Source organism: Schistocerca nitens, chromosome 1, assembly GCF_023898315.1.
Source record: "Schistocerca nitens isolate TAMUIC-IGC-003100 chromosome 1, iqSchNite1.1, whole genome shotgun sequence".
NCBI lineage: Eukaryota > Metazoa > Arthropoda > Insecta > Orthoptera > Acrididae > Schistocerca > Schistocerca nitens.
Window position 1 is genome coordinate 93,761,324 of NC_064614.1, and position 19,161 is coordinate 93,780,484.

Consider the following 19,161-nt stretch of genomic DNA (forward strand, 5'->3'; position numbering starts at 1 on the left):
TTGTCCATCGTGAACCTTGGTAATTTAGGAATTCTCTCACTCTTGTGTTGTGGAGTAACAGATTTGATAGCACAGCGGACGGGAGTGGCGGAGTGTTTATGAAGCGTCACTCGCGGCGGCTGGTTTAAACACGGCTGGCGCAGGAGGCGCATGTTTGTAAGTGATCTTACTGCAATCCATTCATTTTTCAGCAAATCATCAAAACGAACTGTGTTGCTAACTGAGACAGGATTTAAACTGCCACATGAAAGCAACACTCACTGGGACTTTCGTTCCAGGTCAGTTTCAACATCTAGCCATTTCTGAGGACTATATAGTGTTTTTAATTATATATTTGATGATACAGACTCTCGGTGGGACCAAGAATCTTTCAGCTGTGCTTTGGGAATGAAATGACAGATGGATGATCCTACGTTTGTCTACTTGCTTTGCTTCTACAGAGGGTGCTTTGTTTATGTTGATCATCTCTTTAATGTTATTCAGTCAAAATCTGTCAGTATAACTGCTTGCCACGACGAAATAACTGTTTTGAGAAACTTACGACAATTAGTAACGGAAACATTCGTTGATGAATGCATTAAATGCAGCTAGTGTTTGAATGGCAACTTATCATTCTGTGACAGTCAAAAGACATCTCTCAGGTCACTAACTTACGAGATACTGGATTTGCAAATTGTTCAGATGGAAAGAAGTTTTCAAGACTTTCCCCAAATTCAGTTTGTTGAACTTTTCAACGAAAAGTGTTTCCCAAACTATCAAAAAGAATTCCCAAAGTTGAAACTGCTTCAATTATTAGAACAGTACCCTTTTTTTTTAAACAAGAACGAGTTGAAAATGAACTGTGTAAAATATACGCTAATGAGAAAAACACTTGTCTCCAAGAATCCTCTTAAAGTACATTGTCAACAATGATTTAAATTCCGATTATGAAGAAACAACGAAGTTCCTGCTTTTGGTTTTGACCCTACCCGCAACTACAGCAAGCAGTGAACGAAGCACGAGTACTCTTAAACGAGTTGAGAATTATTTAAGCAATTCAATGTCTAACATCCGGCTGTCGTGTTTGAGCACGTTAGCAATAGAAAAGTCACTACTTGGAGAGCTATCCAGTGATTAGATCTTTGTAGACCGAGTTATAGACTTATTCGTGGAAAGAAAAGAGAGACGTATTGCACTTGGGTACAAGAAAATGTAAGTGCTTCTTCTCTTGCTGATGGAGTTCTACAAATTTGTCATCGTTTCTTGAACAAGTTAGTTATTATTATTGTTAATATTATTTGTGGCGATGGCAGTGGCAGTAGTAGTAGTAGTAGTAGTAGAAGTATTTGTAGTCGTTGTTGTTTTATTTGATGCGTTTTGTTTCATTTGTTTAAATTATTGTTTATTGTACTATTTTGTGTCCCCAACCACGCTACGCCACTGCATACGACGCACTGTGAGTCACAAATTTAGGCACAGCACTCATGATAGGTTTGTTATAGACGAACGTAGAACAAGATTTCCTAGCAGGTGAAAGAGTCCACAACGGCATTGTTGATGACGGAGAAAACTCCACGGCGTTATACTTATCTTCCAATTTTTACCCCAGTCGTTGGTGGCTTTGTGCGTAGGAAACCGGGGAAAGGCAGTGTAGAGGCACCATTAGTATCATGTTGTAGTCCGAAAAGGAGCGGAAGGTGAGCGATGTGGAGATGTCGAAGTAAACGGCCACATTGTCGAATAGGACGTATTTTGCGCGTCGGAAGTCACCAGTATGGCGTGTATTATAACACAGAAAACACCGTTTACTTTCGCTATGTAATATTTTTATTGGCACAAGATAAATCAAAACACAAAGAAATAGTTTTCGACAATCACGGTCAGTTATGACGAATGTCTCACACCAAATAGTCAACAACCAAAGTAGGTAAAAACGAAGTACAAAACAGCAAAGATATTAATATTTTCTGGCAGTTCTGCCACAAACTATTAACACTTTTCTGAAAGACATTATTTACAATTTGCTCTGCAAAATCCTGTCTGTGGGGTGTGATTACTATACTTGTATAATGAGCAAAAGGAACTAGATTTGTATCTTCGGGAATATATAGTGGCAAGTCGTTAATATACCGGTATATTAAGTGCAAGCTTCAGCACTATGTCTGCATCAATATACGCATGCGATTCAGAGATTGGAGTGATGCGTATAGACAGAATTGAAACATAAAAGAGAAGTGTGTGATGCTGCGGAACTCATTGTAGATTTTAAATGCAATTGACTCTAAATATCAGATTCTATCATATAACTCAAATACGTTCCTTTTTTTGTTTTGTAGACAAGGATCGATCATCGATATTTTGTCCAGAACAGGCACGATATTCCAATTCTGATGTGTATTGTCTTTGATTTAAGTGAAGCGGCGGAGAGGTGTTAAGGGACGCGATCCGGCTTTGTATAGTGGCGCAATTACTGTAAGTTTAAGTGTGTTCGCATTTTTTGTTGTTTTTAGTAATTAAATTATTGAGAGTAATGAGTATTTATGTAATTTTGTGGTAGGTGTAGCGTCTACCGCGCTTTTGCATCTTCGTTTTTGATAGCTGCAAAGGGCGATCGCCATGTCGTACAATACAAGGCGGCAGACAGGTCAGGGTGTGGGTAAGTCTTCATCATACACAGAATGTTTTTATACTTAAAAGAAGTGTTTTACTTAAGTACAACAATAGAATGAACGTCCGTTATTCTTTATACCACGGGTATATTCGATTACATTTCTTGGTCTTGTGTGCTATGAGCGAGTGGACCTTTGGCGACCATTTTGATTTTAAGTAAGAATATGTAATTTAAACACAGTATCATCGAAAATTGATCTTAAATGTAGTTTTTAGAAGAAATTGTTGATATACCGGTTTTATGTATACTGTTAATGTAAGTTTTTTTAACAACACTGAAGACAGTGGCTTCGTAGGTAGAATTAATTGGACCGTTAACTTGGTGCTGGTCCTGCTTCCTCCCCCATTTTCTCTTGGTGTGGTGTTCAGTTTTAGTTATTAAGATTGAGTTTAATATATCAAAAGTATTAGTTTAGGATTACCGTTTGACATTTTTCTAACCACGAATCTGGCTGATACGACTTTAGGTTTTCGTAGCACTATGTGTAATCGTTTGTAGCCCCCCGTCCCCTTCCCATTTGTCAAAGCTTGGCTTGAATGACTCTGTTTTGGACAACATATATTTCACGTGTACCGGCATTTCATAACTTTCGCGAGAACAGTTCGGAGGTATTGATTTTTATAATATGGAGTCGGAAAACAAATTCGAACAAGGCGGTGTAATTGTTAAGTGTGCCTGACCATCTTTGCATCAAATAGGTTTTGATTTCTAAATTCTCTCCAGATTATAGTGTATCCAGTTTTACCTTTAAGTATTAGTTTCCGTTGTATCTAGGATCTCACTTGTATTTTTTCACTACAGGTATGGGAGGAAAAGGTTCTCCTGGTCCATACCCTCCTAGACCACGCATGCCTCAGCAAAATGCCTATCAACAAGGTTACAGCTCCCAGCAGTCTAGCCATTATTCAAGCCAAAACCAAGGTGGCATGCAGCAGGTACTTAGTTGTTTAGTAGCAGCTTAAATTTGATGTTACTGTGTTAGATAATTTGAGATCTAGAATTTCGAGGTCTGTATGTGAAGCTAATGTTTTTGTAATGTGGTTTGTGTGTGTGTGTGTGTGTGTGTGTGTGTGTGTGTGTGTGTGTATTCCGTAAGTAGCCTATATGGCCCCTCTCTTATTAATGAATGTAAAATGCAGTTACCAGCTTGATTCCTAACACCGTGTCAGTTGGTTCCTTCTCATATTTGTGAGACTAATCCCCACTAGTTCATCATCCAGTGGGAATAACAGTGTCTCCTATGCTCACGTGTTAAAGTTTCCTGTCATTGTAGAAAATTTAATTCCATTTATGTATTTGTATGTAGATAATTCAGTTTTATACTCTGGGATCTATTTCTACCTAGTAACTATTAATGTATGCAAGAGATTAAAAATTTCACAAACTTGACCTATAAGAAAGCTATAAAACATGATTAAGTCATTCTTGGATGCCTAGAAAACATGATTAATTTAATGTTGATTGTCTATGCTGATACTCTCCTACAGTTCCTCTGTGGGTCAATGCTAGTGTGGCATTAAAAAGAAATACCCCATCCTTCGCTAATCTGAGTTCTGTTCAGTTTCTGACTGTTTACTATTGTTGTGAAATTAACCTCCTTCCTATAGCCAAGTTAGGATAATAAGATCCCTGATGATAGCTTGCAGCACGGTTGCCAGCTTTCAACTGGGAAGTGCTAACCACTGCAGGGGAAAACAGCAGTCACAGAGCTTTGACAATGAGGTGGTTTTGTTGTAGAGATGTTAACAAAATCAGGTTATTAGTTGAGGCAGGGCCACAAAGCTGCTGATCCCAGCCTGCTACCTGTCGGATATCGACGTACACTGACTCAGCTATAGTTGGGAGTAGTGTTTCTGTAAGTTTTGGTTGGGAAAGAGATCTATAAATCTTAAGTTCATTTCATAATACGGATCAATATATGTAGTATGTTGTTCAATTTAGCTTTGTGCACTGAGTTTGAAACTTGTTTGCATTATGAGAATGTTCACAACATTGTTTGCAGTTACTTTTTTACTATGGATGTTGGCGACCTGGTGCAAGTTCAAAGACAGCTCTCCATGGCTGTACCAGAACATATCAGAATAAAATATTATTTGTGGTTTGCCAGTGTATGGTGGTAGCATCTGACACTTCGTTTATCAGAGTATAGGGGTTAACGGAAACGTCCAATTCCACCCATCTGCTTTGACCCATGATGTCACAACTCCTGTATCGCGACTATGACGTCATTATGTAAACATGACGACAACACACAAAAATAGATTGAAAAACCATCAAACACACATTCCTCCAAAGATATAATGAAACCAACGGGACAAGAGGATGAAATTGGGTTTTTTTTTGGGAGGGGGGGGCAAACTAATAATAAACACACTCCACTAAACCAAACGATAAAATGACCACAACCTTCCCAAACTCAACTAAAAACAATATTCATTGGAATCGAACATTTCCCTTGACCTCTATAGGCCAACAGCAACTACCGATACCACACACTATAAATCTCAAAACTTTCACCACCATCACACCTAATTCTACCACAAAAATAACCTAGAAAATCAAAATTGGAATCGAACACTTCCCCTGACCTGTTATCCTTACAACATCTCCGGATATAGCCGTCCCTGGTCCGAGATGCCGGAATTTTAGTAAGCCTCATTTCTTCACGACACACTGGACCCTTCACGACTTCAGCCAACAGGCCGAATAGCTGAAGGTATTTTATTAGAGGCAGCGCACTGTCCCCCATCATTGCCGACAACTGAAAACTGTTGACCTTGTCAGTCATATCCATAACTACCAGAGACATAAACAATGCAACTTACCAAATTTCGCACAGAACAAACAGAAAAAAACTACAATAACATTGACATAACAAAACCAATATCGTTAACTCACTGAAAAATGTTCCGCTGAAAGCACAGTCACCACCGATACCATACACGTGCAATGCTACCGCGCAAATGTACCTCATACGCCACATAACACTACCCATAAACACACCATCAGACACACCACTCTCACAAACTAAACTCCGTGATGTCGCACACCACGACAACCTTAAATCACGGGTTAAAGCCGATGGGTGGAATCAGTTGCTTTCATTGACCCGAGTATAGTAATTGTTGCTTCATAGTGTGCTGAGTTAAAGTACCTGTTTTGTCAAGGTAATGTATATTTAATCTATTCATTTGTACAAGACAGAGGAGAGCATGTGTAACATATGAAAATTCAAAGTTGGGACTCCAACCATAAAACTGCTGCTACAGTTAGTTCCATCAGCATTGACTCAGAAAATAACTTGTGGCCTCTGTATCATGTTCTTTTGGACATTACTGTAAGGGTGGTGCTAAGTGTTTGTACGGAAAAGATTTGATTTTATAACAGTGGAAATTCTTGGTTGTGATAATAAATAAACAAAAGGAGCGTGCGCGCGCGCGCGCACACACACACACACACACACACACACACACACACACAAATCTACATCTACGTGATTACTCTGCTATTCACAATGAAGTGCCTGACAGAGGGTTCAATCAACCAACTTCAAGCTGTCTCTCTACCATTCCACTCTCGGAACGGCACGCGAGAAAAATTAGCACTTAAATTTTTCTTTGCGAGCCCTGATTTCTCTTATTTTATCGTGAAGATCATTTCTCCCTATGTAGGTGGGTGCCAACAGAATGTTTTTGCAGTCGGAGGAGATAACTGGTGATTGAAATTTCATGAGAAGATCCTGTTGCATCGAAAAACGCCTTTGTTTTGATTATTGCCACTCCAATTCACGTATCTTGTCTGTGACACTATCTCCCCTGCTTCGTGATAATACAAAACGAGCTGCCCTTTGTACTTTTTCGATGTTATCCATCAATCCCACCTGATGCGGATCCCACACCGCACACCAATAGGCCTACTCTAGAATAGAGCGGACAAGTGTGGTGTAAGCAGTCTTTTTAGTAGATCTGTTGCATGTTCTAAGTGTTGTGCCAATGAATTGCAGTCTTTGGTTTGCTCTACCCACAATATTGTCTATGTGATTGTTCCAATTTAGGTTATTTGTAATTGTAATCCCTAAGTATTTAGCTGAATTTACAGCCTTCAGATTTGTGTGACTTATCGCGTAATTGAAATTTAGCTGATTTCTTTTAGTACTCATGTGAATAACTTCACACTTTCCCTTATTCCTTATAGCTGACTGATCTATGGTGTATAGAAAAATGCAATAGAAAACAGTATTTGCACTCAAGACATACAAGCCCACTGTACCAAATGTTGTGTACATTTGGGTGTCTGTGTGAATTTGTGTACTTCCGGAGAAAGCAAGAGCTTGAAAGCTGGTGTGAATACTCTTTTTCTGTAGTCTGTGCCACGTCAGCTATGCGTGATTTGGTTTTACCTATAATGTATTATGAAGAATTTTGGAATTTAGTTAGAGTATTACGGAAAGGACAGCATGCCACTCATTGTGTACAGGAGACATTGTCATAGACTTGAGCCGATACTGCACAAACTGCAGGAGCCATTTAAGATCCAGCTGGATTTGACATTTGTCTTTATATATTATAAGTTAAAGTGGTTTCTGTCTTCATGTTCAGGCGAATCTTGTGAACTACTGTTGAATTTTAATACTGTTTCCATTGATAGACTGAATTGCTAAGAACCCTTTTGTATATAATTATTACTGCTACACCAAAGTCCTGTGGCCATATATACTTAGTGCTGCCTGTGTGAAGCGGAGATGGATCACTATAGTCAGATTAAAATTACTTGATAGTTGATGCCGTCATGTGCTGCTACTGTATTGCCAAATAGGTTGTCGGCTACCTCTTGCTTACAGGTGACACACAAACATGGCAGGTCACGTCACATATGCTGTTAATGTGCAACGTGGAGCAGTGTTGGCAACAAAGGATATTACTGTATCCCGCTTCTCCGGAATAATACTGCAGCAACAAAACATGAATTAGAGGGAAAAAACGAAAATAAAACTTAAGTCGCAAAGGAAACGCGCCTTATACAACAGCAAAACAGTGCTCATAGAAGCGTCTGCCAACAGAAAAGTGTGTCTAAGGCTTTAGGAAGACTATGCAATGCTTCCTAACAACAAATTGCTTCCGATGAGCGTGACATAACAGACAGTACTGGTTCTCAAGAAAATTTACATCCGAATCTGGAAATATGAATGTGCACTTTAAGCCGAATTATGCGTTTTAGTATGATTCACGAGATTCCGATACTCTTGAAGTTTACTCTGATGTCTTGTTTCTTTTGTTACATAGTGCAACATCTTTTAATGTTTTACACGTGCGAACATACGAGCTTCCTGTGTCATCGTAGCTGCGCATGAGCAGTGGCGCATATTATTTAGCGCTCTCTGGCAACTGCTGAAACGAATCAGTTTCTAACAGGTCGTGGGAAAATATTGCGAATGGTTGTTTGAAAGGTGTTACTTTCAAAGTAAATTTACTTTTACACAAGATGAACAATGTGCGAGAATGTACGATGAATTTCTTAAATCACAGAGCGTCTGACTCTCAATTAAAAATCAACTCTTTGAGGACGACCATCTAGAAGAATTTCGAGCTCATAAGATCAGAAATTTATGTCGTTATTAAAAATTTTACTGGCACATTTGTGATATATCTGAAAGTGTAACACGCACAAAAAAGGTCAACATTATATGTGGAAGCTTACAGCTTATTAATCTTCGAGACCACGATTATATGTGGAAGCTTTGTTTTTCTTGTAGCAACACTATGTATTTTAATTTAAACCATTAACTTTTCCTATTTGTGGTTTCGCACTATGTAAGAGTGATATTGCTATTGGCTGACTACATCACGTGTCCTATGCTGTCTTCAGCTGGCGAGATCACATGATACAAGCTATGACTGGCTTACAAAAGCGCATCGCAATCTCGATTTCAATGCTTTGGAAAGTAACATGCAGTGTTTGGTGGAATTCTAATTTATACCTTCTAAACATGAAAATATGCAGCATACGTGTTGCTGCACATCAGAGATCTTTCCAAAACATGTTTTTTCTCCCCTTAGTTTCGTTTTCTAAAGTGCCTGGGAATTCTATGTCGGCATATAAAACCATAAAAATTCAAAGGACTGATAAGTTTTACAGTGCCGAGGAAAAGTATACTATCATTTAACATGGGAAAAGTGTGTTTTCAACCGGGAAATCCAGGAAAAATTCGGGAATTTTTTTTCCTTGTCCCTGTATACACCCTGAAAAAATCAGTTGCTTTGTTCATGGCACGTGAGGCTAATCTCTATGAGCAAACACAAGACCGAAAAAATTCTGTATTATGTTAGTTTGCATAGCCATCTTCCATAACAAAATTTCAGTTTTAGCAGCAAAACCAAACTAATTTCTCGCTATCCTTCATTACCTGAAATTATCCTCACACTGGCTACAAGGGATGCCGTGTTACCAACCAATGAGCAGTCCTGGTTGGCACTTGATTGCAGGTTTTAGGCAACCCAAACACATTCTAAACGAGAAATGAATTTTAGGATGAAAAATAAGAGCAGATGAAAAGCTTAGTACAATGAGGGAAATGACAGCAAATTATCTAATGTAAACCAATCTCTGTGATTATAAGTGCATAAATGATGGTGAATCGCATCTTGCCGTGTTAATGCAGAGTATGAAATGTGTAGCTCATTAGCAGAGTGTGAGTGAGTGAGTGAGTGTGTGTGTGTGTGTGTGTGTGTGTGTGTGTGTGTGAGAGAGAGAGAGAGAGAGAGAGAGAGAGAGAGATGAAAACCATACTGAGGATTCAGGATGCAAATACATCAAGAAATAAAGATAGACAAGGAGTTGGAAGTAAATTACGTTTTGGGCATGGTGTTGATTGCTCTGTTGGAGGAAACCAGCTACAACATGTGAAGTGTCAACTATCGAGTAATTTTAGTGAGACTAGTAAACAATAAACAAGCAAGGCTTTGAAAAAATTGTATTAGCAAATACAAAATGCTTACACTATGCCTTTGCTTCATAGTTGCATCCATCATGCATAACCCTTTAACATGTAGCTTCCTCCTCTGGCAGAAGGAGCCACCACTCTGAAGTTTGTGGCAGCCCTCAGTCTCAATGGAGATCTGCCCACCATACTCGCAGAGGCTGATTTCAGTCTTAAAAGGGCGGTGAAATTCTGTAACTATCAGGCCTCATCCTTAAATTGGTAGGAAAGGGAGACAAGACTTAAATATATTATAAACTGCTTCGCATCTGCGGACAGCCTTTGTCTCCACCCATGAGATTGGCATGCTGGTAAGAAGTGTAGCCACCAACATAGCGTTTCCCAACACTGAAGCACAGTACATTTCAATAATGTCACATTTTTTGGGAATCAGTTAGATTGCATATGTTTATTCTATGCAAGTATAAATACAAAAGTATGTTAAAACTCTAGTTTTTACCACAAGTATTTACATTTCTTTAATATTTAAGTGTTTCAGCATTAGGCCATTATCATAGGAATTAATCCTAAAAGAGAAAGCATATGTTGAAACACTTCAGCAATACCAATTGGATACAATGTGAACCCAACAGCACTTGCACATACCAAACGCCTATTGATGCAAGGTATTGTGTCAAAGCTAATCACATGAAGTAAAAGTACAAACTGCCTTGTATGTGCCTACAGAACGAAGAACGGTAAAGCTCTGCCACATGATGTTAACTTCAAAGATCGCATTGTCTGCAACAAATACATTTTTTCCAAAAATAAGTGAACGTTTTGCAATCGTAGAAGTACACTAGTGTATACAAGGGCATTGCACAAAGTAGACATTTTGTTATATGACCACTTTATGTAATGTGTATACAAAGAACAAGAAAAATATGAAAAAGCTGTAAATGCCAAAATCAGTGTATATAAATTACTTAGGAGGCGCTAGGGATATTCTTTTGTCTATTGCAAATTGGTGTGTAGTGCCTTGCAGTGCCTGAAATATTTTTGTACGGACAGCTTTGATTCTGTTTTTTATTGCTCATCTTAAATTTTAGGCATTGCTTTAGGCTGGGCAGGCAGTTGTTAGAATCTGTGTGGGCTTTTGTGGTGCAAGGCACAACATACTGACATGTAACATGATATACTAAAAATACCCCTAGTGCATCCCAATTAACATTGTTTATAGATTGGCTATGGCATTGCATGTATCTGTTCTTATAATTGTCATTCTTTATACTTTTGCATAAAAAGTATCAGCGTATACACTTGTGTAGTTAAGATTGTGAAATGTTCACTTATTATTCTTGGGAGAGAAAACAAAAACCCTGTTCATTGCAAGACAATGCTGTCTTCGTATGTTCGCGCTATCTGATAGAGCTGATATCCTTATTGTTCCATGGCCACACACAGGCCAGTTTGCATGTACGGCATCAATAGGATTCTGGTAGGTGTAAGCTCTGATGTTTTCATATTGTATTGTGTTGGTATTGCTGGTGTTCCTCTGTGTGCTTTCTCTTTTTGATTTAGTTACTTTAAATGGAGCCTAATGCTGAAACATGTACAGACTAAAAGAAAATAATCACGTGTCATCAAGTCATTGTAAGTGCAGAATATAACAGCTATGTGCTGGAAAGTATGTATCTATTGAATATGAAAATTCAAATTCAACACTTGAGCTTCGAGAACACTAAAATCAACATGGCAGCTGCCCTTCTTGCCTCCGTCAGCCAATTGTGGCACAGGATGCGATCATCACCATGGTGTGAACATACGCAAAAAAACATTAAGCATGCAGCAATAGGAATTTTAAATGTCTGACAGACAGTGCAGTACTAAGCAAATCTTCACATATATGGCATAGTGAAGTTTTCCGGTTCCCCATCATTTTTTGCACCAAAAGCTCAAGCAGTTGCTTAGTATTGTTGCATTGTGAGGACATTTTCCTTGATTACTCATGTGAATGGTTCCATTCTCCCACAGGAAGGTCCTTGCTGAGTCTCAGCAAACACCCACTGCACAATCAAGTACCTTTCCTCCCACTATGCTGGATTGTGCCTTGCAGATTGATGCAGCTATAGTCTGTCTGTAAACTCAAGAGCGAGCAGCGCTTTTGGTGGGGGAAGTGGCCTTTCCCGGAAGAACGCTGCCACCGGCCTACAGGGGCACCCAAAATGTGTTGCCCGTTACCTGTCTAGCGGTGTAGATAGGCGTGCAGTGATATACATCGTTTCTGTTCGTGGGATTTCAGTTGCCAGTGTCAGTCAGTTAAATTTGTACACTTACTGATATACTTCGATATCCGAAAGTGATGGATACTCGTCTAGAATTGCAATAAAATGTGCAGAATACGAGGAAGAGGAGGTATTTGCGGAGTAACGAGCGTTCGATGTCTCTAATGTTATTACAGTGTGTATTAAAGAGGAGGCCCAAAAAGAACTGTTGGATAATATTACCAGTCCCAATCAAAAGGCTGCAATTTATACGAACGTCAGCCTTGTCCAGTAGGACGCATTAGGAACGAACGCGAAAATAAGCCGCATGGTTTAGTGAAATCGCCACTTGTATGCCCTTGGTTTACTCATAACAGGCTCACCAAAAGCAATATTTAATATTTCTAAAAATTTCATCCACTTTATTCCATTCCTATAACAAAATTTAATACAGATTCTCTAATCTGTTATTGTACAAAACAAATAATCATTGATGCTACCAAAACACATGTAACCTTTTTGACAGTTGACAACATAGTAAATACCCAATATGCATAACATTGTACACATACTTTTCAGACATGTTTACGAAGACAGAGACAAAGAAGTAGTGCAAATTGGACTAATACAAAACACAAAATTATAAATTTCTGCTTACTTTTTAAACTCTCTTCGTGTTGCAAGCCCTTCAAAGAAAACTTCTACCTTTCAGTAGAAACACAGAGTAAGAAGAAGCCCTAAATTCTACAGATTGATTGCGTTATATGGTGTTCGTTTTCCGAATAGCAATAGCGGAACATACAGTACATTCACATGAACAGGCACTCGGTTCTATATTTGTAGTACAATCCTTACTTCCGTTCTTATCTTAACATTATTTACTCTATAATGTTGTGTTTCGGAAGAAGCTATCGTTTTTTGTATCCTTTCTGGTCTTAATGCATTTGTCTAAAAATGAATGCAGCCGAGACGTATCTGCACACGGCGTCGCCACAGATTTAAAGCGCGCGCCGCGGCAGGGCGGGCACTACGTTGTGGAACAGCCAGTAGAAGCGCCTTGTGACGTAGCTGGGTTTGCAGAGTGGGGACTCGCTCGCTCGCTCTTCAGTTTACCGACAGGCTATACCTTCTGCAGTTTGTGTCAGTGATTGACATCCATTATCTCAGATTTTGACACAACTTAGCATATTTGTTCTTTCTACGAATCTAATCAATGAGCCAAGATATTACTGTTACATAAGCTGTTTGGATTTTACATCCTGTGAAAGGGTTGGAATTTAACAGATTTTGGTTTTCATATGAAGAAAATAGTGTGTTGAGATACACAAAGTAATTTATTACTTCCTAATTTACCAGTGAATATTGATAAAATTTTATTTGTGTTTGCATCAATATGTGAAGGATTCAGAAGAATGTGAAGAGCAGTATCAATGACAAGGAAAAGGTTAATTGAATAACTCTTTTTATTCTTGTTCTAAAAGATACTCTGTCAAATGATAAAATGAAATTAATGGGTTTTTCACTCCTTTGTTATCAATTCATAGGCAAAAATGATGAACAAAATTCAAATGCTTACTTACCGTGTGTTCAGTTTCCCATCCATTTTGCTTTTAAAAACTGAAAGTAATGTGTAACAAAAACTAGATTAAATACGTTTCTTAGTGTGCAGGCAAAAAATATATTTATCTCATGTCTTGAACTGATTGTTTATTCCACAATTTGTGCAGAAATAAACAATACAATGTTGCACATGCAGAAATGCAGTGTCATACCACTGCTCTCTTATTTCTGCAAGCTGCTGAATAATAATACTTTATACTGTCTATAGGTATGTATAGATCAACTATTTTAGTAATTCTTCAGTTTCTGATTGAAGGAAAAAGATGTTGGCCAAATTTACTGTACTGGATATTAAAACTGTGAATGTAGCTGTGAATGACATATTCTGACAGTTCAACTCAGCCTCTAAATAATACATGGGACAATATTTGTGATGAATGTGACCAGATATTGTTTTTAAGATTTTTTATATTGCTTTGGAATGTAGATATGCATATGCAATTTATTAAACTATGCCGAATAAATAATCCATGCAATCTGTTGAACTTCCTGAAAATAAATCTCTTAAAATTGAAAATGAAAACAGATGTTAGGTTAAAAACTATTTTTCTTCACCATCAGCACATTTCTGGACAAGTATGAATTTTTGCAAGTGTTTGTTGTCTCTCTTTCAAGAAACATAAATTGTCCATTAAAAAAAAACATTTTGAATTCTAACAATAGAACAGAGTAGAAAAAATTCAATTTAAGAAGAAAAGCAATTGCAGTGTTAGTAAATGCCAAAAGTTAGGGTAGTGGATTGTCAGATTATAATGTGATGAAGTACTATAATTGTAGAAAATACTGTCGTTGATAAACTAAACACTGCATTCAGTAGAACTCAGTCCGCCTCCGGTAGCTGAGTGGTCAGTGCAACAGAATGTCAATCCTAAGGACCCGGGTTAGATTCCTTGCTGGGTCGGAGATTTTCTCCGCTCAGGGACTGGGTGTTGTGTTGTCCTAATCATCATTTCATCCCCATTGATGCGTAAGTCACTGAAGTGGCGTCGGATCGAAAGACATGCACCTGGCGAATGGTCTTTCCAACGGAAGGCCCCAGTCACACGACATTTACATTTTAGTGGAATTAGAGGTCACTATGAAACTGCATGCATGTGGCGAACACAGCAGATTCTCCTGTGGCAAAGAAAAAGAGTGCACGAGAATGTAAAATGAGTCAAACAGTTCTCAAAGTTGATTTACTATCTAAGGAAAAATACTAGAAAATAAGTGCAGCAGGAATGGACAAGCTTGTTGATTTAATTAAAACTGAATTACTTACGATATCAAGAAACAGATTCAAATTTGACGATTACAGCTGTATTAAATTTGCCTGGGACATTCAGTGTAACTGATTGTTTGTGAAGCTCAAAAACTATTCAAAGAGAAGTGTTTTTAACAGAACTTAACCATAGCTGTGGGAAAAATTGAGTCTTGAAACCATGAATTGGTAAAAATGTTTCATCAAAACGATGAGCGGTCCAGAATTTTGTGTGTTGTGATGATGATGCTAGTACAGGAAGAAACTTGCGTGAGACAGCAATGGATTTTATGCCTTTGAGAGCTCTACTCAGTTTTCATGCTAGAATGTACTGACTTAAAAATGTTTTTTTTTTTTTTCAAAATTTTGCTGAGAGACCTGATGTGTTTTGCGTGGTGCCAGTGGTACACATTTAGTGTGCATGTGCACTATACATAAAAATGTCATTTTATTGATTCACGGGGTTTATACTGGAGAAAATTCTGGCGAAGGATGTGGTTAAATTGTTCCAATCTGGGGTAGTACTGGGTGACGAAGGGGATCTCTCTTGTGGGTGGTTCTTCATGTCTGGTGGGGGTGTGAGCCGAATGGCATAAGAGATCTGTTCGCAGACTAGGTTTTTTGAGGGGGTTATGCTTGTCTGTGAAGGCATTGGTGAGATCTTCAGTGTAATAGGCAAGGGAGCTCTTGTTGCAGTAGATATGCTGGCCCCAGGCAGCCAGGCTTGGTGGGAGGGCCTTTCTGGTGTGAAAGGAATGAAAGCTGTCAAAATGCAGGTACTATTTATGGTTGGTGGGTTTAATGTGGACAGTTGCAGATGGAGCCATTAGAGAGATCAACGTATGCTGGGTTGAGGAGGACCAGGCGAAGTGGATGGGAGAGAAGGTGTTAATGTTTTTGAAGGAATGAAGATAAGGATGTCCATATCATGAAGATATCAATGAACCTGAGCCAGACAAGGGGCATTGTTGGAGGCTAGGAAGGTCTCCTCTGTATGTCCCATAAACAGATTGGTATAGAAAGGTGGCCTGTGGGTGTCCATGGCTGTACAGGGAATTTGTTTGTATACCTTCTGTTCAAAGTAGTAGTTGTGGGTTAGGATTTAGTTAGTTATATGATGAAAGAGGTAGTGGATTTGGAATCTGAAGGACAGTAGGAAAGATAGTATTCAGTAGTGATGTCGGTATATTTGGGAGATGGCATCAGCAGTGACAAGTAGGTATCCAGGAGGTAAAGGGGTAGGGATGGTGGAAATTGGTGAAGAAAGTGGTTGATATCTTTAACTTGGGAAGCTAGTTCATGGGCAATTAATTGGAGGTGGTCAGTGAGGGATGAAATTCTTTCACCTGAGGGTGTACAGGGGTGGATTTTGGGGAGCATGTAGAAGCTGCGTGTGTTGGGTGTCGGATATGTATTCAGGGGAGTGGTTCTAGGAAGGGCTCAAGGCTTTAAGCAGGGATTGGAGATTGTGTTGCACTTTTGGGATTGGATCAATCTGGCAGAATTCGTGTGGAGGAGTGAGATAATTGGCAGAGGCCTTCTGCCAGGTAGTCACTGTGATTCTTGGTGGAACCCTTGTCTGCAGGTAGGATGATTAGGTCAGGTTCTGTTTTCAGTTTATGTATGGCTGTATAGCCCGCGTCACCTAGGACAGCACTTTCCTACGCATAGAGGCGGAGCGGAAAGGAAGCGTGGGGGGAATGAGAACTGTGCACGTGTGGCACCAGAGAGCAGGCATACAACTCCATGTTGCCGAACTGCGTTGCTGCAGACAACAGCTAGGCTCATTTGTGTCCGGTACACAGATTCACTCTGCATGGCATCGGGAGGCGAGAACAGTTGATGCAGCTTTGTGAGGATGTGGAGTACAATTTCTCTCAAAATGAGGTCATTGAAACTGCTTGCAATAATTATTGTTTATTGCGATTTGAACTGCATTATAAGTTAAAATTTAATACACGACAAAATTAACTTTAAGCACAAACCTAAATTATTGTGTTTGCTCTTGGCAACTGTTTCTACTTAATAGAATTTTTAAAAATGTGAGAGTTGTTTATGCATATGTCTTTGGCTATAGATAAGTGTAATCACTGCGTGTAAAAGATAGATAGTGCTAGAAAATACTAATGTAAAAGACTATTGTAAAAGTGGTCAGTAAGTTGTCATCTTTTTTTGCTGTAAACAGGCATTATGAGTGTAAGCTAATGCATTCGACATTAGTGACAGACCGCATTAGTAATCCATTGAACAAGCAACAATTACCCATCATCTGGGAATAACTCCAGGGAATGCTGACCAATAATATCGGAAATCACCGATATCTCGACAAGTAACAGTTACTATCTTTTTACGGCCTTATCCAGTTCGTGCCTTGAAAATAAGAGGTTTACATGTGGAAATTGCACTTCTGACGAATTTGTCCAGCTGCATTCTCATATGTTATTAGAGCATACAACAAGGTGGGAGGAGCATAACTTCTATTTGGGCAATATGTTGAACACTATAGTCTGCATTATAAAAAAGATACCAAGTCCTAATCAAAAAGGCTAGGAAGTTCTCATTATTGTGTATGCAACTTACATGTTGACAAACATGTCATTTAAACCACAAGTCTTTAAAACTAAGAAATATTATTACCTTTTTCCAAAGGCTACATCGTAATACCACTGTCATTTGTATTTGAGTCTGTTTCTGAACAATCGGATTGTAAATTTACGATGATAGATTCAAGGTTTATATTCAAGTTGTTCTTTCTGAAGCTTCTTAGCATGCCACACAGACTGTGCCCGCACTGCAGGTGGGATGTTGTCTATTGCCTCATGCACAAGTGATTCAGTGTATATTATCTTGAATGGTTTTTTTTTCCTCCCATTTTTTTCTCCCACATAGCCTTAAAACCCTTTCCCCAAATTAATTCCGTGTGGCCACACTGGCTGTGACTCATGGGTAAACTCAGAACTCTGCAACCCCATGCATGTATAAGGAAGTCAAATTTATGTTCTTTCATGTGACTTGTATAAATTAACGAGCTGCAGGAGATCGGCATGAGTGGAGTGTACTGTGCTTACTATTTTTATTTTTAAGTTGGGGGAAAAATATCCACTTTTCTGGTGTACTTGGTGTTTTCTCTGTAACAGTTAAATTATAACTGGCAATGACAGACTGTGGAGCAAGGTGAGTCACGTCACGAAACTGACAGCTTCATTTCCGAATGGGAGCCACTGCTGTTTTTCTTATGCATAAGTACAAGTTTATTCTCAGAAACAAAACCAGAAGAATAGTCAGCATGTAGAATAATTATCTGAGAACCTATTCTTATGAGAACTTTACAACCTCAATACCGTCACTCATTTTCCAGCTGATCTTCCTCAAATGGTTCTAACTGTCCCATGTTTCATCAAGGTAATACACTGTTGAACTACCTCCTTCTCTTCTATCGTGAATCTTTATATGGTATATATTTAGTGCTGCACCTATGTCACTTAACTCTCTTAACATGTCTGGAACCAACATCTTTTAAAATTCTTTACATTGACGAAGCACTTACCTTTGAACTGAATTTTCTCGTGCGTAACTGTAACCCGTTTTTGTGAAGTTGGGCATTCATTGTTCACATGGAGCACTTTAAATCATCGTTGTTAAATTATCAATTTATGTTTACAGGTTCCTTGTGATGTCGATGCTTTCCGCGCGACATGAAACCAGCTTCTTCTATGGTTCCTGCAGCTATGACACTTTTGTTTACAGCTCTCTTGCTGATACCACACAGTTCTGGAGTCCGTTCTTGTCTTCAAATGTCAGCAGTTGGAAACCTGCTTTCAAATTCACATTTGAAAAAGTTAAAAATGTGGTAAATAATCCCCCTCGCTTGCTTGTGAAGCACTTCAAATTTATTGCTGTCACCTGGCTTTTTTTCTAATTGAACTTAAACATTTACAGATACACATTCACAGCTATACTGCTGCAAGAAAAAAAGGAAACAAAAAATGACAGTTATATGAATAATTAAGATGTCACGAAGTACAGTAATGGTGCAACATGCAGGAGTGAGGTTCTTGCTTTCTAGCTGTAAATATCTGATAGCCACTCGGAAAGAGAATGAATATTTATTTATTGCTAGTGGAGGAGGATGCACAGAACGGATGAAAATTGGGCCGCCTTCTTACTTGACGCGAACTTTAACATTGAGTTTCCTTTGTTTAAAAGAACTTAAGTCGTATATTGTTTGTAAAGGAGCAGGCAGGGAATTTGTGTTGAGCCATTGTGACGAGTGTTTGTCAAAAGTCCAGCAGTAGGTTTTGATTGAACAAACATAAATAGTCCAATGCTAGAGCTCAGCTTGGGAGTTCATTGATAAGTTAGTGGGGCAGCTGAACAAGTTAACCTCATTCATACATAGCCAGGTCACAAGCCTTACTTCTTAGAAATTGGAAGGAAATGACTTCCATAAACAAAGCAGTCATTTCATTGG

At 38.7% G+C, this 19,161-nt stretch overlaps 1 protein-coding gene across 2 annotated transcripts in view; it reads left to right on the forward strand.

Annotated features, from left to right (window-relative positions):
- The first annotated feature begins 2,316 nt into the window (after window positions 1–2,316).
- LOC126241535 (double-stranded RNA-specific editase 1-like) overlaps window positions 2,317–19,161 on the forward strand; it is a 38,254-nt gene continuing 21,409 nt past the window's right edge. The window contains exons 1-3 of one of the 2 annotated variants that reach the window (XM_049948013.1): window positions 2,317–2,451; window positions 2,537–2,635; window positions 3,452–3,585. In XM_049948013.1, the coding sequence (XP_049803970.1) occupies window positions 2,596–2,635; window positions 3,452–3,585 (174 nt within the window). In that variant the 5' untranslated portion in view covers window positions 2,317–2,451; window positions 2,537–2,595. The remainder of the gene's footprint in view (window positions 2,452–2,536; window positions 2,636–3,451; window positions 3,586–19,161) is intronic. The other variant, XM_049948014.1, reaches the window with a different exon arrangement.